The sequence below is a fragment of the Macaca mulatta genome, chromosome 1 (genome assembly GCF_049350105.2).
Source record: "Macaca mulatta isolate MMU2019108-1 chromosome 1, T2T-MMU8v2.0, whole genome shotgun sequence".
NCBI lineage: Eukaryota > Metazoa > Chordata > Mammalia > Primates > Cercopithecidae > Macaca > Macaca mulatta.
The window spans coordinates 216,641,574-216,662,853 of NC_133406.1; the positions used below are offsets into that span (position 1 = coordinate 216,641,574).

Genomic DNA, 21,280 nt, shown 5'->3' on the forward strand with positions numbered 1-21,280 from the left:
TAGGTGTTCTCTTTCAAAATAATGACTCCCTCTTCCCCCTAACAATTCCAAAGGTAACATAGGTTTGTAAAATACAACAAATACATAAAATGTGGAACCTACAGAAAAATACGAAGAATGGAATTCATCCACATTCTTCTGCTCAGAAATAACCACTCTTAACAGTTTGGCGTATTTCTCTGCCTTCTTTTCAGAGTCTAAGCACAGAGGAAGCAGGGTGGCTTATGGCTGCTCGGCTAAGACGCGGTTATAATCCCAGTGCTTCCGTGAAACCTTGGGCAAACCTGAACCAAGTCTGGGTCCCCTCTTCGGCAAAACTGCATTTACACTCCCATCCCTCATTAGTTCGTTGGGAGGGTTAAAGAAGAGCGTGTATTTATCAAGGACTCGACACAATGTCAGATGCGGAGTCAGCGCTCCATAAATGTTGGCTGTCATTTTTGTTCTAACATAAGAGAAAGCTGGATGATCCCATTTGGGTTTCAGCCCTGTTGCCCCTCTTCACTCCTCCGGTGGTTCAGTGGGAGCTCTGCCGACCGCCTGGCTGCGGCCACTCACTGCTGGGACTGCACGGCCTGCCCCTGGCCTGGGTCCGGGCGCCTGTCCGCTCCCAGCAGCTGGTGGAGCCGCAGGACCCCCGCGCAGCCCGGGCCGCCGCCGTTAGGGTTGGCTCAAGCCTCTCGGCCCAGTCCGCCAGTTTTATAGCCCGAACTCAAAGAGGGCTTTTAACTTTTCATTCAGCAGCAGCGTAGCTCCGACTTTTAATAACACACCTCGTGCACGACAAAAATTTGCTCCTGGCAATCATGGTTTCGACCACAAAACCACAGCGGGGAGGCGTTCCTGGTTAACTCTTTCAGCGCTCCAGGCAGTCTGGAGCCGGCGCTCCTGGAGATCAGATAGACCGGCGGCGGCAGCCGCGGTCAGGACTGCGACGCTTCTCGGCCCCATCCCCCAACCGAGTCGCGCCTCTGCTAGGCTGGGGGGAGACTCCAGGCGGCGGCGGTGGGGCCCAGAGAGCACGAAGCGAGGCTGCGGGGGACGTTCCGGCCTCGGTGCCTTAGACCTACTGTGTGCCAAGCCCCTTTGCGGCGAAACTCTACTGGGCTGTCAACGGGGCCTGCCTGGAGGGCCGGGGGATGGCAGGCGCTCCGGCGGGGAACAGGAGGTCACCAGCGAGGTCGCCAGCGGCTCCAATTCCCCGGGGCCCCGACGCACCTTCAGGAAAGCCCGACGGCAGCCACCTCGCGGGCTCTAGCTGTTTTCCCGCGATACCCGGGCGGTCGGCAGCGACTTCCGGCGCCGTCGGCCGCAGCCCAGGATCCTTTGCGCCCTGCCGTAGCCCGGGGCTGCCCAGGGCTGCGGGCTCCAGGCACCCAGAGCGCTGCGACCACATGAAAGGCCCGGCGCTCAGCACCCGCCAACCACCGCCAGCTGGTTTCTAACTACACCGCCGGGGCCTCCATGCTTCTCAGGGGCCAGCCTTCGAAGTGCCGCCTTACACCCGGGGCCTGCCCACCGGGCGGGCGCGGATGGCGCTCCCGGTCCACACTGGGGAGCTCACAGTTGTTCCTGCCAGGTAGGTGTTACAGACAATGAGCAGACTGAGAGTCAGGGAGGACAAACAAATTCACCAGGATCCTGCTGTTGGTAAGTGGCAGAATTTAGAGTGACAGGCAAGTCTCACTTTTTCCACTATATCAAGGCCTGGCCAGAGTTGGCCATTCCGTGAGGGCCCAAGCTGTAAGCTATGGCCAGTCGTCTTGGCACTTTTTAGGAGAATGCCGAGGCCGCAGCAGCAACAGCAGCTCAGAACTTGCAAGTCAAGCACGGGGTGTCCTCCCCTTATCAGTAGGGGCAGCCGAGCCCCCAGGCTCTGCCATTGTAATCTCAAATGGTGGCTTGGAGTCCGCCTGCAATTACTCAGCAGGCAACTGGCTTTCCCTCACCCCACCCCAAACTGAGAAGCCTTAACTGTCAGCGGATCTGACTTCAAATCCAAACCATTAGGGAGGAGAAAAGCAGGAAACCTTTCTGTTCAAGTAACCCAGCTTCGGAACACATACCCCCTAACGTACAGCAATGAATAGATTCTGTAGCCTCCGCAGTTTTAGCCAGCAAATTTAAGTGGGATGGAGACACATCTCAAAGATTTTTTTGTGTGTTCAAAGTATGGAAAAATAACAAGAGGTTCGGGAATGCTCATTGATTGGTTATTTCTACATGAAGGAACAATGGTGTTACTAGCATGTTCTCCACCAGCCTTAAAAGCAATCACTATTCTAAAGTTGTCAAATCCCCTAACAACCCCATGAGGTGGACACTACTGTTGGCCACAATTTACAGGTGAGGAATAAGTGACTTGCTCAACATCACACAGCTGTAAGTGCTGGAGCTGGGACTTGAACCCAGGTGTCAGCACCAATGCTCCTGCTCTTATTCTCATTGTGGTCCAATTGTCAATACATTGTCAACCCCGGGAAATTCATTCGAAAGAAATGTGCCTGTTAAACCAAGTGATTGTGCTGTGAACATGAAGAGCTGAAGGGCTAGCTAGAACATAGAATCCTGTCTGCAATCAGAACCTGGCACTGCTCTGCCCACAGATCTTCAAGTTCTTAAAACAGTCTGTTGAGGAGCAGTTAGGAAAAAGATGGTACAATCCTTGCCTCTGCCCACTCACCTCTGAGGGTGGCAGGAAAAGGAGAGCCTATGTTTAAAGGGTTCTGGCTTCTCCTGCCAGCAACCTGAACCCAATCTAAAGCAGTCCAGATCCCAGCCTCATCCTACCTTCTCTAAGGTCTGGACCCTAAGAAGGACACCATGGTGAAGATGAGCATAAGTCAGTCAGGATCTTCAATCTCAGATGTGGGCAGGAAAGCACATGCATCCTGCCAGCCCACAGAGGTGACCTACCAAAAATCCCTTCTCAGCTTCCCCAGCCTTAGAACTGCCTCTGAATAAGATGAACCACATTTTACTGAACGCATCTTTAGACCATAGCTTTACGCTAAGCATTTTACAGCATTTATCACACTTAACTCTTTCAAGAATTCTACAAGGCATTCTTGTACCTGTTTTCCAGATGAGGAAAATGAAGCCCAGAAAAACTGAGATCACCCAGGGACAGAGCCTGGATTTGAACTTAGGTCAAGCCCACTACAGAGAGTACACATGCTTAACCACCACACTGTAACCTTCCCACTTGGGACTGTTCCAGCCCACTAAACAAGTCCCTTTAGAGAAACTCAACTCTGCCTAAGACAGCTCTTAGAACTACCTCAAAGAAGTTCCTTTTGGCAAGAAGATAGAAAGCCTCGATGGGACTGGGATTGTCTGATTTCCAAGGCCCCTTCAGAGGATCAAAAAGTGGTGCCAGAAACCTTCACAGTTTCAGTCTTGTGTTTCCCTGCCTGGCTCGAAACTGCTCAGCAAAGAGAATGAGAAAAACTATTTTCCCAGGGAAACACTCACCTCTAGCTTGAGACTGGGGCTTGCCTTGACACGCCAAAGTAAGATCGTCAGCCCATTCATTTACCCTTACAAATTGCTCTGTGAATCCCGGTGCCGGCCTCCCCGCTCTTCCCCCTCCAGGAAACCCCATCCAGCCTCCACGCCCCGAGAGCGGCAGGTATCCACCGATGTTTACTCACTCAAGTTCATTCGACATCTTCCTGCTCCCAGGCTCCGACGATCAGCACTGAGGTTCTGCTGACCGCTTGTCTCTAATTCTTGCCTGACACAGACATTCTCTGCCCAGGGAAGTGTTTGATTTATGTTGAGGTTTGGGTGTCGAGATTTTGCTGACAGGTAGGTTCCCAGCAGCGCTGGCGCTGATTGGCTACAGGTACAGGTGCCCGCGACTGGAGGTATACCTCAACAGGTGCAGCTGTTAACTCTTAGCCGGCCGAGGAGGGCGGAGCTATGGGGGACTGGCTGGGTGGAGCTGGCCAATTCCTTCCTTGGTGAGGGGGTGGGGGGTGGAGATGAGGGAGGAGGGATGGAGAAAAAAATGTTGGAAAGAAGCAAGATAACTAGAGGAAAAGTACAGGGACAAACAGATAACCTGGCTTAAAGGAAAACTTGATTCCTGTTTCTAGTGGTCCCAGATACCCAGAAACATCCCCACCCGCACATTTCTTTGCCCCCTCCTTCTGTACCACTGGGGAATTCTCAAAGGAGAGAGCAACTTTTCCCAGGTAGATCTTTGTATAAGTTCCCTTTTTTTCGGTTTCCCCTTTAAGATAATACTTACGAATAATCTTTTACAGTTACTCAAGTGACTTCTTTTGGTTCTTAGAGTAACCCACTGTGATAGATTTATTATCGCTTCCCCCTTCCTCTTCAACACACATTTTACAGATGAAGGAGGAAACGGAGGCCAGAGAGGCAAAGCACCTTGCCCAAGGGCACAGCTAGCGAGGTCCCAGCCCAGATCCAATCTGCGGTCATCTCACTCCAAGTCTGGCTGCCCCTTGGGCTGAAGTCAGTGGCCTCAATTCAGCAGACATCCATTGAGCACCTGTTGTGTGCCAGACCCTACTCTGGGTTCTGGAGAAACTGAGGCCAGAAAAACAGGGTTACTGTTCTAGAGGAGTTTACAAGAGTTAAACAAGAGTTTATCTGGGGGGGATGTGTGTTGGTGGCAGGGGGTGGGGGAGTAAAGGAGACCAGGCTTTTATTGGGTGTGAAGGGGGTGTGGGCAAGCCACATACCTCTGCTTAGCACAGAAGGGATAGAAAAGTTGAAGGCACCTCCGAAGCCTCAGCCAGCTGGTCATTTCACAGGTGCCAAGTGCTTCGTTCTGTATGGGGAACTTGGGAGAAATTCAATGCCTGATAGATGAAGTAATTGTGGAGTAATTGCTGTGAGCTGTCTTCTATGAAGAACAAGCTTGGTAAACCCCAGAATATCCACAAACACAAACAGGAGAATGTTAGAGCTTTTTAAAGAGCTTCTTCCAGGATTAGTTTGAAATTAAATCTAAGCCAGAGATCTTGGCATCTTTGTTTCCCTCTCTCTTTCAATTCTCCCCTCCCCCACCCTTCCCCTTTTGGCAAATTATCTCTTTGCTCTATCTTCCTGGGAACCTCAACTTGGCCCACTCCTCTCTTTCTCTTCTCTGGGAACGGCAAATGAGGTTTCAGCTACTCCTGCCAATTTATGGAGGTTTTTCAGGGTAAAGTGGGAATTCAAAGGAGCCCTCTTGGGGTGGGGTCAGGGCTGTGGAGAGGGGGTACTGGGTTTGAGAACTCTCGGAGGTTGGTTTCTCCCTGGAGGCTGTGTTGGGGGAAGCCCAGGGGACCCTAATAAATAATAGTAAATAATTGCTAATAAAGCCACCTCCTCAGAACAGCTCTCTTCAGTCACCCTTGTTAATAAAGTAGACATTCAGTCACTCTGGATCACACTACTGTTTGTTCTCTGCAGAGCCCTTTTGACTTATGATATAATGTAATATGACCTATGATATTTTTCTAATTGTTTATTGTCTTTCTTCCCTTCCTCTGGAATGTAAACTCCATAAGAGCAAAGACTTTGTTTTGCTCACTATGGAATCTCCCGTGTCTAGCACCTAGTAGGTGCTTCATATACCACAGGCACCAGGCTGGGCATTGTGCCAAGCCTTTGCATGCATTGTCTCACCTAATCCTTACAGCAACCCTGGGAGAAAGACACTTTTGATATCTCCATTTTATAGATGAGGAAACTGCAGTACAGAATACTGAAGTAAACTACTCAAGCTGCAGAGCTAGGCAGTGGTAGAGCTAGAGCTGGGATTTAATCCAAGAGCGGAGCCTGGGTACCCAACCGCTTCACAGAGGTTATTGGTGGCCGAAGGGCTATTGGGTGCCAACTGTAACTGCAAAACTTATTGCAGTCCAAAGGATGGCACACTCCTCTGTATGTACCTGTCTGCCCACCTCTTGGAAGGCTGTGGAGTTTCTGTCAGCCGTGTTGCAACCCACAGGTGAAGGGCTGTGGGTGACTCATGCTGGCTGGGCTTAGGGGAGGCTGGGATTCCAGGTGGCGTGTCTGTGCTCGCTAGGCTTTTAAAAATGGGTCCTCTCCCTCTGCCTCTAGGTCTTGCCTCTTTCATCACCTGTGCCCATCTTCAGAGATCAGCAGAGACCCAAATCACAAGGCAGAGGGCTTCTATGTCTCCACACACAGGAAGGCCACAGAAGTATCCTGGATGGGATAGAAGGACCGGTGGTCTGGGCTAGGTAGGCAGGGATGCCATGAGCCAGTTTGTAAGGTCACCAGACCCCTCAGTAGGAGTTACACCTCCTGGGCAGGAGGTACAAGTGCTGTTCCAGGCCTTCATCCCAACAACCCAGAAATGCCAGGCCTTTAAAGAGATGCCCCCCATGCTTTGCTGCTGCCCCCTTCCTGCTCCCGTGGGGCTAAATGAGGCTGGCACCTACTTCCCCTTCATGGATCAGCACAGCTCTTGGTTCCTCTGCAGAGGAGCTTTAAAACAGAACAGCTATTCCAAAAACAAAACAACAAAAAAAAAGTTTAAAAAAACATAAACAGAGACCAGCCAATTACATGTAACATAATAATTATATCCACAATAACGACAGTAAATAATGAGGGCTGCTGTTTAGTTAGCGTTTGTATTTTGCAAGCACTGTGCTAAGACTTACCTATGTGATAAGATAGTATTGTTCTGAGACTCACAGGCCTCCTTTCAAATCTCAGCCCAACCACCTACTAGCTACATGATGTTAGGCAAGTGGCTATAGCGCTTTGAGCCTCAGTTTCCTCACCTGTAAAGTGTATATAAAAACTATTCCCCCTTTATGGGGTTATTGTGAGGAGTAAATGAGATAATGCGTGTGAAGCACATTATCTGTACCTGGCATCTAGCACTCAATACTTGTTAGAAAAGCCTTTTTCTTTTTCTTATTTAATTCTCATTTAAATCTAATGAGGACGGTATTAACCTTATTTCACAAGTGAAGAAACTGAGACTCAGAGGTTAAATGATTTGTTGGAAGTCAAAAGTTAGCTGGGTGCGGTGGCTCATGCCAGTAATCCCAGCACTTTAGGAGGCAGGCAGATCATTTGAGATCAGGAGTTTGAGACCAGCCCGGCCAACATGGTGAAATCCTGTCTCTACTAAGAAAACAAATTAGCCGGGCATGGTGGTATATACCTGTAACCCCAGCTACTTGGGAGGCTGAGGCAGGAGGATTGCTTGAACCTGAGAGACGGGGGTTGCAGTGAACCAAAATTGCGCCACCGCACTCAGCCTGGGCAAACAGTGAGCTTCTTTAAAAGAAAACAACAACAACAACAAAAGCTAGTAAGTTAAAGAATTGAGATTTGAACCCACATCTTTCTGATTCCATTCTTGCAGGACTGGACTAAGTTAGGGAGTGCCCTGGGCTCAAGTTCTGCCTGGCCTCTGGCCACTTACTGTGTGACTGAGTAAATTGTCTCCTCTCAGAGCATCAATTTCCCTCTCTGTAAGACCAGATTAGTGAATCACTATGAGGGTGGAGTTCCCTATCAAAATCATCTTGATTTGCTTTTCTAGATTACTGATGTTCTTTCTCCAGACGTTATGATCTGCCCTCTTGGAGGATTGCACAGTCCTTCATCCCTCCCCTCATTTCCACGATCATGCCTGTCCAGAAGCCGCTGTTCCCAAAGAGTATGACACTTCTCCGTGGCACGCTGGGGAGCAGTAAAAGTTAGGGCCACTGTAAGGGAGTCCTGAGAGGCAGGGCTCCTCTGTGTGTCTGTGAAAGTGGTGTACTGAACAATGACGGCACCGTTTACCAGACGGGACACGCGCTGCCGAACACGAGGACCCTGCTGACAGCCGTCCTTTTCTAACACTTGAATGCTTTCTAATTATCCAGAACTCTTAATGCAGATCTGTTGACCTATATTCAAGTATTGAAAGAACATATACCCATATGTCAACAGTGCTTCTCTGTGGGCACTGAAATACTAGGATTTCAGTATTTTCCCTGTCTTCCCCCAAATGGGCTACGTTGAACTTGCATTGCTTTTGTAATTAGAAATTCTATACAAAGCCCCAGTTTAAATGTCATTAAACCAAAATAATTTCCCATTGACAAATGACCATTGTGTCCCCATCCTTCCTGGGGCAAGGGCAGGGATGAAGAGAGTGAAGACTGAGTCCTTGCCCAGAGATCCCCAGGAGGCACAGGAATGGAGACGGGGGGCTGTCTGGCTTGCAGGCTCTCAGCAGTGAGCTTAGCTATCTGATCTCATTTTGATTTTCCAATTAAAATTACTATCATTTATTGAGCACTTAACGTTGTAATGCTAGCTGTAGATGCTCTATCCCATTCCTACCTGTAAAATGGGGTCACATGGTTGGCCAAGTTACTAAAGAACATCAGCTCTGAGGGTGACTGCCTGAGGCCTTGGACAAGCAACTTCGCTTCCTTCTACCTCATTTTGTCCTCAGTGAAATGATTGCTGTGAGGATTAGATAACAGTGTCCACAGATATATATGTCAAGCACTATTCTAGTGCTTGACATGTATATCATGTAATTCAAGAGGCCTCGAAGTAGCCGCCATAAGTATCCCTGTTTTACAGAAGACGTTAACAGTCCCAAAGCGGTGATATAATATCTAAGGTCACCTGGCTCTCCCCTTAGTGACAGATGAAATCAAACCAAAGTTGGCCTGATCCCAAAGTTGTGGAAATAGTCCTTTCAAGCTTCCTACTCCCTTTCTGGAACAAGGTCTAGGATAGATAAATAGAAGGGAGACTGGAGGGAGGGAGGGAAGAAAAGCAGATAGGTTGGTTGATAGTATCTGCAAGGCAGATAGGATTTGTAAGCTTCTGGAGGGCAGAAACCATACAAGGAAAAATAAATCTCACATAGCACTTGTCCTGTGTCTCAACATAATAGGTGTTCAATAAATGTTTGTTGAATAAATGAAAAACGGATGAATGAATATAATCTCACACATTACTGACATTTTTGGCAAATTAAGTATTGCCTTCTACCCCACCCCCCACCACTACCCAAGGGAAGACCTCCAAAGTTTGAATTCCTCTGCTCCCTCTTATTATCATGCACCAGTGCCTTCTCTTTGCACCCATGACTTCATGTCTGTAAGTAATTTCCCATCATACTTCAGTGGAGTCAGCCTGGGGATTAAATTAAATGAGATATTGACATAAAATCTATGGCAAATAGGTACCCAATAAAAGATAGCTAGTGTTATAGGGAGCAACCAGCTTAGAAAAAAGGCCTCTCAGCCACTTGCCATTTCCAGCCCCAGTGCACAGCTAACTTCACAGCATTCAGCCCTCAACCTCCCTTAGAAACAGTCTCTGCTAGATGCAGAGCTCTTTTCAAAGTGTTTTCCTGTGCTTCGTCTCCTCTGATCCATACAGCTGCCCCCCGAGGAGGGGACAAGAGTGCATGGTTGGCCCCATTTGTTAGACAGGTTCAGAGAGAGTGCCCCTGGTTACATGTAGAACTTTGGATTGACCCTTGACTTTTCGGACAAAGCATCACCCTAGATATAATTATGGGTCCTAAGGGATCACAGAAGTGCTGTCCTGGGCACTCACTCAAAGCTCATTAAAATATTCTGTAGCATTTCATTTGAACGTTCAACATTTAAAGTAAAAGCTTCATTATAATGTTCTTAAGCAGAGGGATAGGTCACACACCCTACATAGAGAATATGACCCTTTTTTTTTTTTTTTTTTTTTTTTGGAGACGCAGTTTCGTTCTCGTTGTCCAGGCTGGAGTACAATGATGTGATCTTGGCTCACCACAACCTCCGCCTCCCAGGTTCAAGCAATTCTCCTGCCTGAGTCTCCCTAGTAGCTGGGATTACAGGCATGTGCCGCCACGCCCAGTAATTTTGTATTTTTTGTAGAGATGGGATTTCTCCATGTTGGTCAGGCTGGTCTCAAACTTCCAACCTCAGGTGATCCGCCCGCCTCGGCCTCACAAAGTGCTGGAATTACAGTCATGAGCCACCGCACCAGGCCATGAGAATATGGCCCTTCTTTGAAGGCATGGATGGACCTGGAAGTTGTGCCTGCAGAGCAGCAGGACATGAAAAGGGCAGCTCTCAGGCCCTTTTATATTCTGTACTTTAGATTGTTATCACAGTTCTTCCAATAACACCACCTACATTCCTTCCTGGAGCTTTCTTGGACATGAGGAATCATGGAGTCTAAAGTCACCCTGAAAGCTCTTCCTAAAAATAAAAGTCTCTGAAAGCAAACAAGCAGTTTTTTTTTTTTTTTTCATTTATCCAGTTGATAAAGATGAAAGAAAATGCTAATCACAGTATTGGCAAGGGAAAACAAGCGTGCTCCTTGCTGGAAGGAGAGTGAGCCCGTCCAAGCTTTGGCTTTCAAGTTTAGCTCATCCTTTGATCTAGCAATTTCACTCATAGGAATTTTGTCTGAGCAAATAATCTTTGTGTGCAAAGAGTTACCTACAAGGATATGCGTCAGAGCATTGTTTATAATCCTGAAAAATTAGAATTAATAAAAATACCCTTCAGAGGAGATTCAGTGAAGTAAATTAAGATACCTGAATGTAGCTGCATGCCCCGCTACAGTTTAAAAGGATGCTACGGAGGCTTCCTGAGTACCATGGAAGTTATTTACTGTGCTTTCAGTACAGTTGTTAGCAATTATGTGTCCTTACGATGTTCCAGGCACTGGGCTTAGTGTTTGACCTCATATTATTCTCACAACCACCTTATGATGTAAGTACTATTATCTTTATTTGGAAAATGAGGCCCAGGAGTGAAACTTACTAAGGTTATTTTCAGGGAGTTTCTGAGCTAAGTCTTGAATCTGGGTCTGATTCCCTACTTTTAAGTCTTCCGTTTACTCTACTTTTAGTAAATTAGTCCATTCCTCTTTTAAACATCCATTTATATGAATAGAGAAAACAATAATTCACCCCAGGGAGCATTATGGATATTGGGGTCAGTGGTGATTTTTTGCTTTATTTTTGTTTCTGTGGACATTATTTCTTCTGTTAATAGGAAAAAGAAACTTTATTTAAAAGTAACAAATCAGAGAAGGCTTATCCTCTGCTCAGGCAGAGAAAGAAGCAGCAGCCAGAGTGCTGTCTTGAGATTCTTCCTCTGTTGCCAGGAACTAGCCAGACCAGGAGGCAGCCAGGGAGAGGGGAGCCGGGGAGAATGCAGCCTCAGTCCTGGAAGGAAAGGGCCTGTTGGAAAGAACAGAACCCAGCTGCCTTGGCCGCAGGTGAGCCCTCACCTGTGCCTCAGGCCCCAGCAACCCAACCACTATGCTGGGTCTGTCTTAAAAGAGGCCATTAAACAAGACACTGCCCACTTCCAAATAAAAGACAGCATCGTGGAGAACAACGTATTTCTCCCCACTACCCCCACAGCAACCAACACTGAAAATGTATTTCCTCCTCTCTGCAGGGGTCAAACTGGGGCCTGGAGGGTTAAGATGAGGATTTCCTTGAAATGCTACAGAGGAAAATTGGCCAAGGTCTGGCTTGGACAGAGGGTCTTGGTGCCCCAGTGCTGAATGGAGTGAGTAGGTGGCTAGGGTCAGTGCTGCCTTCCTAGGTTAGGGTGGGGTGGGGTGAGGTGGGGCAGGGCAGGGCGGGACCTGCTCTGCTTAGAGAGGTTCAGATAGGCACAACTAATCCATAAGGTCCTAACCCATCCTGTTTCTTAGGAGTGTTCCTTCAAAGGCTGCCATTGGTGTTTGTTTAGATCTGATATCACTGGAGAGGGTAGGGAGAGGGAGAGTTTTGCTGAGGCCTTTCTGGGCCCTGTATCCCCCGCTAGGAAGGCAGAGGCCATGTGGTCAGAGGTTAAGTGCTCAACCTTGGGCCTTGAACATTCAGGTGAGGGGTTTTCTGAATCCACCGCTGGCCTGCTAGGGAATTTTTCAAGGCCATCAGTTTGGGGCCCTATGGTCCAGCAGTGGAGAAGAGGAAGGACTTAGAAACTGTGGCCTGCAGGGGCCTAAGAACCATATCTTACGTCAAGATCAGGCCCCTCTGGCTCTTCCCTCAGGACGGTAACTGCTCAGAAGTCACCATCAATCTCCCCACCCCTCACTTGCCCCTGCTCACCCTTTCAGCCAGTGCTCGGGACACGCTGTCACATTGCTAGGCGCATGCGTTATTCATTTATCCATTCAATGAGTATGGAGAGTTATTTAATCATCACCAATTATAATAGCAGCTCTCATCTTTTGAGCACTTAACTCTCTGCCTGGGTCTGTATACTTTACCTGTCCTGTTTCACTCAGTCCTTACGAGTGCCCACTTCTATTTTATAGATGCAGAAGCTGAGACTTAAAGAAGCTATGAAACTTGATCAGGTCCTGCAGCGCCAGAGGACCCAAGCTGGGATCTCAACCCAGGCTGTTTGGCTCCAAAGCCGAACTGCTACATTATGTTGCTTCAGCAGTCATTCAGGTAACTTGGTGAGGACGCCCTCAGTTCAAGCAGCTATGCCACAGTCTGGGGAGATAAATGAATAAGGTATATTCCTGTACACAAGCCCAGTGGGGGAACCTTGATGAAACCCTTCTACTTGAAAACTTTTCCTTGGCTTGCAACTAGATGTTTGGAAACATTGTTTTGTTGTCAAGTTTCATAAAATCTCTTGTGTTGGAGGAGTCCATCAGACTTCTCTAATTTCACCCTTCAGGTGATGCAGAAGTCTCTACTGCCGACTGCCTGCCCTCACACACACACACACACACACACACACACACACACACAGACACACACACACACACACACACAGAAGGTGGAGCACATCGAGCTTGGATTTTAGAGCCAGTCTACGTGAGTCTGTATCCTGGCTGTCAACCCTTTACTACTTGTGTGACCTTGGGCAAGTCCTTTGAGCTCTCTGAGCCTCAGTTTCTTCATCTGTAAAGTAGGCATAATTTCACTGTTGTGAGGTCTTTGCAAATAAGGTAACACATGCAAAACATTCAGTACCACTCTGGTGTATAGTTAAAACCTGATAAGCGTCAGCCATTGTCTTTTATCATTAGGGATGGGCATCTCTTGCCACCCCAGTGAAACAGTTCCTTGTCTCTTTCTTTGCTTCTGCCACCTGGGGCACTCAGCCCAAGGCAAATGTGCCTGATGATGGGGGTTAGTCATCAGGTTCCCCTGCCTCAGAGGATGAGAGCATGACTGCTGCTCTCTGCCCAGTCTCCTTAGAAATCTGATTCATGCCTTGCCAATACTCTATGAATATGCATACTTCACCTGCAGCCCTGTCTCCTTTCACAATGAGCTCAGTCATTTGCACCTCCTGGGTCATGTGCAGACATCCTCAGTATTACCCACTGATGGGCGCTGGAGAAACCTCTAAGAAGATGAGTCTTGATAGGCAGGTGACAGTGGCTTGACTCTCTAACCTATGGCTTTGCCTGTTTGGCCATATTTCAAAACTACCAGGGGCCTCTGAATTGACTGATTACCCAGCATAGGGTCACAGTGTTTCATTTGGCTGCTCTTGGACTAAAGTGACAACTTGGGATAGCCCCATCAGAATGGGACCCGTTTGGGAGCCTTTTGTTTCACCCTCTTTCTCTCTCCAGTCCTTATGGGTTCCCTGAAACCTGTGAGGTGGTTTGGGGTGTTGAAAGTTAAGCCCCTCAAAGAGAAGTCTTATGCCTTAGATTAGTGTTAGTGATTACAAGCTCCGGGTTTTGAGACTGATCTGGTTTGAAACCTGGCTCAGCGTTTTGTTAGCCGTGACCCTAAGCTTCATAACTTGTTTCTCTGAGTCTGTTTCCTCATCTATAAATGGGATTAAGGCTGGGCATGGTGGCTCATGCTTGTAATCCCAGCACTTTGGGAGGCTGAGGTGGGCGGATCACCTGAGGTCAGGAGTTTGAGACCAGCTTGGGCAACATGGTGAAACCCTCTCTCTACTAAAAATACAAAACTTAGCCAGGCATGGTGGCACATGCCTGTAATCCCAGCTACTCAGGAGGCTGAGGCAGGATAATCCCTTGAACTCGGGGGATGGAGGTTGCAGTGAGCCGAGATCGTGCCACTGCACTCCAGCCTGGGTGGCAGAACACTCTGTCTCAAAAAAAAAAAAAAAAAAAAAAAAAGCTATAAATGGGATTAGTAGCAGTATTTATTTCATAGGATGGTTTTAAGGATTGAATGCATATAAAGCACTTAATATATTGCCTGGCACACAGTAAATGCTCCATAGCGATTATCAATATTATGCAGCAGGAGAGACAGCACAGGACCGAGGGGCAAGAGATCAAGGTTTGAGTTCCAGCTCTGCTGCTTGCTGGCTGTGTGACCTCAGGCAAGTCATCTTCCTTCTCTGAGCCAGTTTCTTCAACTGCGAAATGAATGGTTTGAGTTTGAAGGTCACTCAGGTCCTTTCTAACTATCTGAGATCTGTGACTTTGAAGGTGACAAAAAAAGAAAACAAAGGAAAAAATAACAGCAGATGCCTTTATCAGCCAAGATAACATTTCATAAACCCCAGGGCCTTGACACCATCTTCAAAAGTCACCCCATCCTGCAGTTTCTAGGCAGGACCTTCTCTAGCAGATAGGGTGAATGAACTGTTTGCAAGACCGCAGAAAGCTTTCTGGAGCCCCAAGGAGGCCTCAGGGAAGGTGTAAGGCTAAAAAGCGAAGCCTGCATCACAAAGGGAGCAGGCCTGAGAAAACCAGCTGACCCCAAACATCAGACCTGAGGGATTCTGCTTTTTGGTGCCTTGGGCAAGAATCATCCTCCACCTGACCAGAATGGATTAGTTTATGGTGAGGGAGGGATGTTGTTCCTAGAGCCTGGGGATGTCCCCATCTGTTGTAAAACAGGCCCCACCTTGGAAATAGAACATTTTCTTTTTTGGGGCCTAGTGACCTCTGACACCCCCACCCCCTGCTTCCTGGCCCACTACGCAGTCTGAGTCACACCCAGCAGGAGACCAATGCTGGGAATGGAGGAGGCATTCAGCATCCCCCTTACTCACAAGAGTCTCCACCGAGTTATTCTTAAGCCCTGCTTGAACCCTGAGGGGGATGACACGGGTGGGATTTACAGAAAATAAAACACAATCAGTTTCAACTCGTTCTACCAGTTTTTGCCCCTTATAGTACAAAGTCTCTTAACCATCTTAATGTAACAAATTTCCCTTTACAGAGACAATGGACTTTAGAGGAGTTTAGTGATGTTACTAACAAACATAAGTACCTTTTACTAAGCTCCTGGTGCCCAAGTGTTTCAGGTGAAAAAACCTGAAACATGAAAAGCCCAGAGAGGTAAAGTGACTGGCTCAAGGTAAGTGGTGGAGCTGGTATTTGCTCCCAGATACCGTGTTACTTCAGCACCTCAACTACCGTGGTGACTTTGTGTGCAAACCTGTCTGAAGCCTATTGGTGAAGCTCTGCCAGCTATGAAGAGGCACAGATCTGCCTGCCGCCTTTGGAAGGTTCAGACTCTTTTTCTGGAAGGCCTACCTTTTCATCCTTTGATGGTTGGGGGAACCAAAGCACAATGCGGGAGGTGAGTGTGCCATACAATGAGAAGACAGAACTCAGCGCTCTTCACTTCTCTGCCTGTGGGAAAGAGGCCAGTTCTAGGGGTGGGGATCACAAAGGAGCACACTGCTTCCCTGTCCTTGTCACATCCCATGGCCAGTAGCCATGTACTTTTTCCTCCTTTTTCTCCTGCCCAGCAAATATAGGCTCCAGCTGCAGCCACTTTGAAGATAAAGTTTCCTCCATAGGAATTCTGCAATACAGATGGCTTTCCATGGTCCCAGTTCAGCCCTGCACCAGTTCCTTTTCCCGCTGGGAAGTTTCTTTCCTCTTCCTGCTTCCATGCAACTGCGAGGCAAGGCTCAAGCACACTTCCTTCTCCTTTTCCTGTGCCTTCCTGTGGAAGGAGCTCCCTCTTCTTCACTGCTCCGGGCTCTTCCCTACTCTGGCCCAGCCTTATGGACATTTTGCTCCATAACTCTCCTGGATCTGAACTGCTTTGATTTCTCTCAAGTCATGTCAGCAAATCTCACAAATGCATTCTGAGAAATACAGGAATGCCTGAGATGTTCCAGGCAGAAAAGATTCACGCCTCTTCTTAGAAATGAACAAGGCATAGTCATCAAGCCTCTGAAAAGTCCTGCAGTCAGGAAACCTACTTTGTTTGTTTTTTAACCCAGTATTTCCCAAACTGAGATGGCCATGATTTCATTTCCTCCATCCCCACTGAATCCTATAACAACCTGCAGAACCAGTGATCCACTGTGGAACACACTTTGGGAAACACTGTCCCCAGCCCTCCAAGAAGGCATAGAGTTGACCTTGCCTTCATTTATTTAAACTCTTCCTGTTTCTCTGGGCTATTTACTTATTATCTCACATATAAAATAATCTAAGGTGATACCTGCCCAATTGAGTTTTTAGAAAAGATATACCCAATGGGAATGAAGATTTTCTTAGCAGGATTTGATGAGCCCACTACTAGAAAAAAAAGGATTTCCCAGAATTTTGGGGTGGGGAGAGAATTTGATGCAACCAGCAGAGGCTGGGTGCAGTGACCCATGCCTGTAATCCTAGCACTTTGGTAGACCAAGGAAGGAGGATTGCTTGAGCCCAGGAATTCAAGACCAGCTTGGGCAACACAGTAAGATCCCATCTCAATTTTTAAAAAAAGGAAGAACCAGCAGAAACGGTTTAGCAAACTTACTTGTTTCCTAGTCAATGGATAAAGCCAGAGATGTAATGGTCAGAAACCAAAATCTAGAGTTCAGTACCAGATAAATACTTTTTGAGTGAATGAATGAATGAGCAGACTGTTGATCACAAAGTTGGCAGACATCGTGAATGAATGGATGAACTAATAAACAATCAAATAACTGGTCTCCAGGCCTCCAGATTTCCTGAACTTCATTGTATCTACCTGCTGTGGCCACATACACATCTTCTCAAAACCCAGATCTCATCAGTCCACTCTTCTGTTCCCTGGCTGGCTCCCTGTTGCCTTCAGGATAAAGTCTACATGCCTTTGTCCTGGCATTGAAAACTCTGCAAAACAAAGCTCCAACCTAGCTTTCCATCCTTCTTTCTCTTCCCCATTGGGTACCCCTTTCTGTAGTCACACCAGTCCCCAATTCACTTTTATCTGTCTCCTTTTCTTTCTCAAGCTATTCCCTATACCTCATATTTTCTCCCCTGCCTCCATGGCTGCTTATTCAATCCTAGCGGTGCTTTCAGGCTCAGCTCAAACCTTATCACCCATGTTAAATGAAAGAAGCCAGACACAAGAAGGGGACATTCTGAATGATTCCATTTGTATGAAGGTTAAGAACAGGCAAAACTATTGTGGGGAAAAAACAGAACTGTGGTTGCCTTTGGGGAGGGAGGATTGATTAGAAGGGATTTTTAGGGTATGTCAATGTTCTTGATCTTCATTCCAGTGGTAGTTTCATGGGTAAATACATTTGCCAAAATTCATTGAATTGTACACTGAAGATCTACATTTCTCTATATTGTCAATTTAATCTAAAAATAAAAATCTTAGCACCCAGATCTCCCTGGCAAGAATTCACTACTTTGTCCCTTATTCTCTCAGTGCACTTTGTCTATACTGGCAGCACTTCGCTTAACATAGACTGCCTTCTTTGAGAATAATTTATGTATATGTTTGTTTGCCTTCCCCACTACATAAGAGCTTGCCTCTAGGGCCTTCACACAGACACTCAACAAACATTTGTGAGATTGAGTTAAGGCCCAAAAGCAACAAACAACAGTAGTTTTCATGTATTAAGCACCTATTATGTGCCAGGCTGCATGCTAAGTTCTTTATACACATATTTAATTTTATAATATAAAAAAAATATATATATCTCCCATGAGTTCAGATCTATCTCATGAGCTACTCTGTATCTGAAAAGAGGAAAATATGCATAACAAATGTGAATGGTATAACTCGATTACATTAAAAGACAGGCAAAATAAGTGTGTTTCCAAACTTTATGGTTACTGTGTGATTAAGGACATGTATGTTTAATTTTCAGTCTCTAATTTACATTGGTAATACTGAGGCCCGAAATACAACAGCGTATAGTGCTGGAAATAGGATACAAACCCAGGACGGGCAGATCTCAAAGCCATCAAGCTTGAGTACCTCCAAAGTGGCATCACATAAATCTAGGGAAAACAAAACAAAACAAAACAAAAACCTTGTGAGATCTTTCTGGCCAAGAGACTTGAAAACAGCAAGTCTTGAAATTGAAAATGTGTGTAAAGTGTGTATATGAAGCACGCCCTGAGAAGAGGCTCTCTGGGGGCTCCCCAGGCCTCCAGGTGGGTGGTTAGCAAGAGGAGGACTTGAGTTTATGATCCTAACTGCTCCATTTAGCAGCTGTATAACCTTGAACAAGTTATTTAACCTTACTCAGCCTGACTGCTCTCTCACTTGCAAAACTGGTGTAATAACAGTGCCTACCTCATGGGGTTTTAAGGGAAGATTAAATGAAATAATGCATATAAACCCCCCAGCATGTGTAAGTACTCAGGAAACATTCGTTGTAGTTTATTAACATTTTGCTGCTTTTACTATGATTACAACCACCTGTATCCCTCCTCCGTGTCTTCCCTTACACCTCCACACCCCCCACAACGGTATTTTGGCCTTCTCCCCACGCCTTCCTTTCCTCAGGTGGTAGAAACCCAGCAGGTAGTTCTCTAACAGCAGTTGTGATGGACAGTTTCATAATGAACAGCTATCACAATAGCCAGTCAGCCCTGTGAGTACAAAAAGGGGTTAATTTCCTGGTGGGTAGTGACTCTAGGGATCCCTAGCTAATTTGGAGAAAAAAAAAAATCTTTGTTTTTAAATAATCTTTGCCACCTGCTTTGGGCTTTCCTGCCTAACTCACTCTCAAATGAGGTGGTGGGAAGGCTTCCCACATGATGAATGGGGCCACTGAGCTCTGGGTGCCCAGCTTTGAATTGCTAGCGAAGACTGGGCTATGGAATTCAGGGCTGATGGGAAGACAGGAACCTGCCGGTTGGAAACTCGGCCTTTGGGATTTGGCTTGAGGGCTGGCTGGGGATGAGGGTCCTCCATTGGAGTTCTGAAGACCAGACATTAGGGTTTTCTGTCCTCCATCTGAAACAACCCTCTGGCAGGTGGAGGACTTGCCAAGGATAAACTCTCTTATATTTCAAGCTTTTCATTTTTGTGATTTCTGAGTTCAACAGGCCAATGTTATTTGAAATAACTTTTTTTCTCCTAATTACAAAAACAACCAATGCTTATTGAGAGGAAAAAAAATCAGTGAAAATGCAGATAATTATAATGAAGAAAAAATTAAGTATTCATAATTCGCCATCCCAAGAGAACCACCATTATTCTCCTGTATGGTTTTCTTTGCCTATAGGAAAGCAATTACATCCGAGTTAACCGCACAGGCTCTCAGAGCCAAACTTCAATCCCAGCTATAACATGTGGGCTAGTCTCTTACACTCGGAGAGCCTCAACTTTCTCAACTGTAAAATGAGAAGAAAAAGAGCACCTATGAGGCTGGGTCCACACTGGTGGTCTCAGCTACTTGAGAGGCTGAGTCAGGAGAAACACTTGATCCTAGGACTTTAAGGGTGTAGTGTGCTATGGTCACACCTCCAAACAGCCGCTGTACTCCAGCCTGGGCAACAGTGAGAGCGTCTCTAAAAACAATATTTACTTATTTATTTATTTATTTATTTATTTATTTATTTATTTATTTATTTTGAGACGGAGTCTCACTCTTGTTGCCCAGGCTGTAGTACAGTGGCGCGATCTCAGCTCACTGCAACCTCTGCCTCCTGGTTTTAAGTGATTCTCCCGCCTCAGCCTCCCAAGTAGCTGAGATTACAAGCGCCCGCCACTACGCCCGGCTAATTTTTGTATTTTAGTAGAGACGGGATTTCACCATGTTGGTCAGGCTGGTCTCAAACTCCCGACCTCAGGTGATCGGCCCACCTCAGCCTCCAGAAGTGCTGGGATTACAGGTGTGAGCCACCGCGCCTGGCTATTTATTTTTTTTGGAGACAGAGTCTTACTCTGTCACTTAGGCTGGAGTGAAGTGGTATGATCTCAGCTCACTGCAACCTCCGCCTCCCGGGTTCGAGCGATTCTCCTGCCTCAGCCTCCCGAGTAGCTGGATTACAGGCACGGACCACCACACCGGCTAAATTTTATATTTGTAGTAGAGACGGGGTTTCACCATGTTGGCCAGGCTGGTCTTGAACTCCTGACCTCAGGTGATCCGCCTGCCTTGGCCTCCCCACAAAAAAAAAATTTAAAGAGCACCTATGATAGTTAAGAGTTTATTAAACAATTTTTTAAAAACGAGTATCTGTTACAGGGTTGAAATAATGCCTAAAAGTGACTATAGATGTTAGCTCTTACTGTAGAAAACATATATTCTTTTTTGTCTTTTTGAGATGGAGTCTTGCTCCGTCGCCAGGCTGGAGTGCAGTGGTGCAATGTCACCTCGCTGCAACCTCCGCCTCCCGGGGTCAAGCGATTCTCATGTCTCAGCCTCCCAAGTAGCTGGGATTACAGGCACCCACCATCACACCCAGCTAATTTTTGGAAAAAGCATATTCTTACTGAAAAAATGCTGCCACACTATCTGATGGCATTTTTGTATCCTGCCTTTTCTCCTCACTGGGTAACAATGTGAACCTCTGTAGCATTAAATATTCTCTGGTGACCTTTGTGTGGAAGACCCGTGCCTAATGTACCAGTCCCCCATTGACGTACAAGGGTGTATCCAGTATTTCATTATCATAACGCTGCACAAACATAATTATGGCTAAACCTTTGTGCCCAGCCATAATTATTTCCTTGGGGCCAATTTCAAGAAGTAGAATTGCAGGGTTATAAGGGTAGGCACAGTTTTATGACTTTTGATAACTGTTACTGAACTGCCCTCTAGAAAGTTTGGACCATGTTCCTTTCCCACCAGCAGGGAATAAGAGTGACTGTTTCCCTACACAGTCACCAACACTGAGTTTTATCATTTTTGTCCATCTTTAAACAATTATTCTTGAGCAAGGGAATGTCTTCTATCTGCCTGATTCAACTGAGAACTCCCAGCGGGCAGGGCGGGAAGTAGTTCCTTCATCTCTGCATATTTCCAGTGCCTAGTACATGCTCTGCCCACAGTAGACACTCAAGAAATATTTGAGCTCAATCTTAGAAGCAGCCAAGAGTGATTTTAAAAGCACCCTAGACAGCCAATTCTTACTAAGTGTAACA

The 21,280-nt window shown here is 46.6% G+C and overlaps 2 protein-coding genes across 5 annotated transcripts in view; one reads left to right on the plus strand and one right to left on the minus strand.

Annotated features, from left to right (window-relative positions):
* The window catches only part of GRHL3 (grainyhead like transcription factor 3), a 45,674-nt gene extending 41,793 nt beyond the window's left edge, over positions 1-3,881 (minus strand). For 2 of the 4 annotated variants that reach the window (XM_077969622.1, XM_028838125.2), the window contains exon 1: positions 3,654-3,881. In XM_077969622.1, coding sequence (XP_077825748.1) covers positions 3,654-3,670 — 17 coding nt within the window. In that variant the 5' untranslated portion in view covers positions 3,671-3,881. Of the gene's footprint in view, positions 1-102; positions 1,284-3,474 lie in introns of those variants that run through there. The other 2 variants (XM_077969634.1, XM_015131254.3) reach the window with 2 other exon arrangements.
* On the plus strand, positions 396-17,557 carry LOC100423510 (uncharacterized). Its single transcript, XM_077983337.1, has 7 exons — positions 396-413; positions 522-665; positions 861-1,055; positions 1,147-1,299; positions 1,343-1,579; positions 12,310-12,448; positions 15,708-17,557. The coding sequence occupies exons 1-7, from the start codon at positions 396-398 to the stop codon at positions 15,986-15,988; spliced, it is 1,167 nt and encodes a 388-aa protein (XP_077839463.1). The 3' UTR covers positions 15,989-17,557.
* The last annotated feature ends 3,723 nt before the right edge of the window (positions 17,558-21,280 follow it).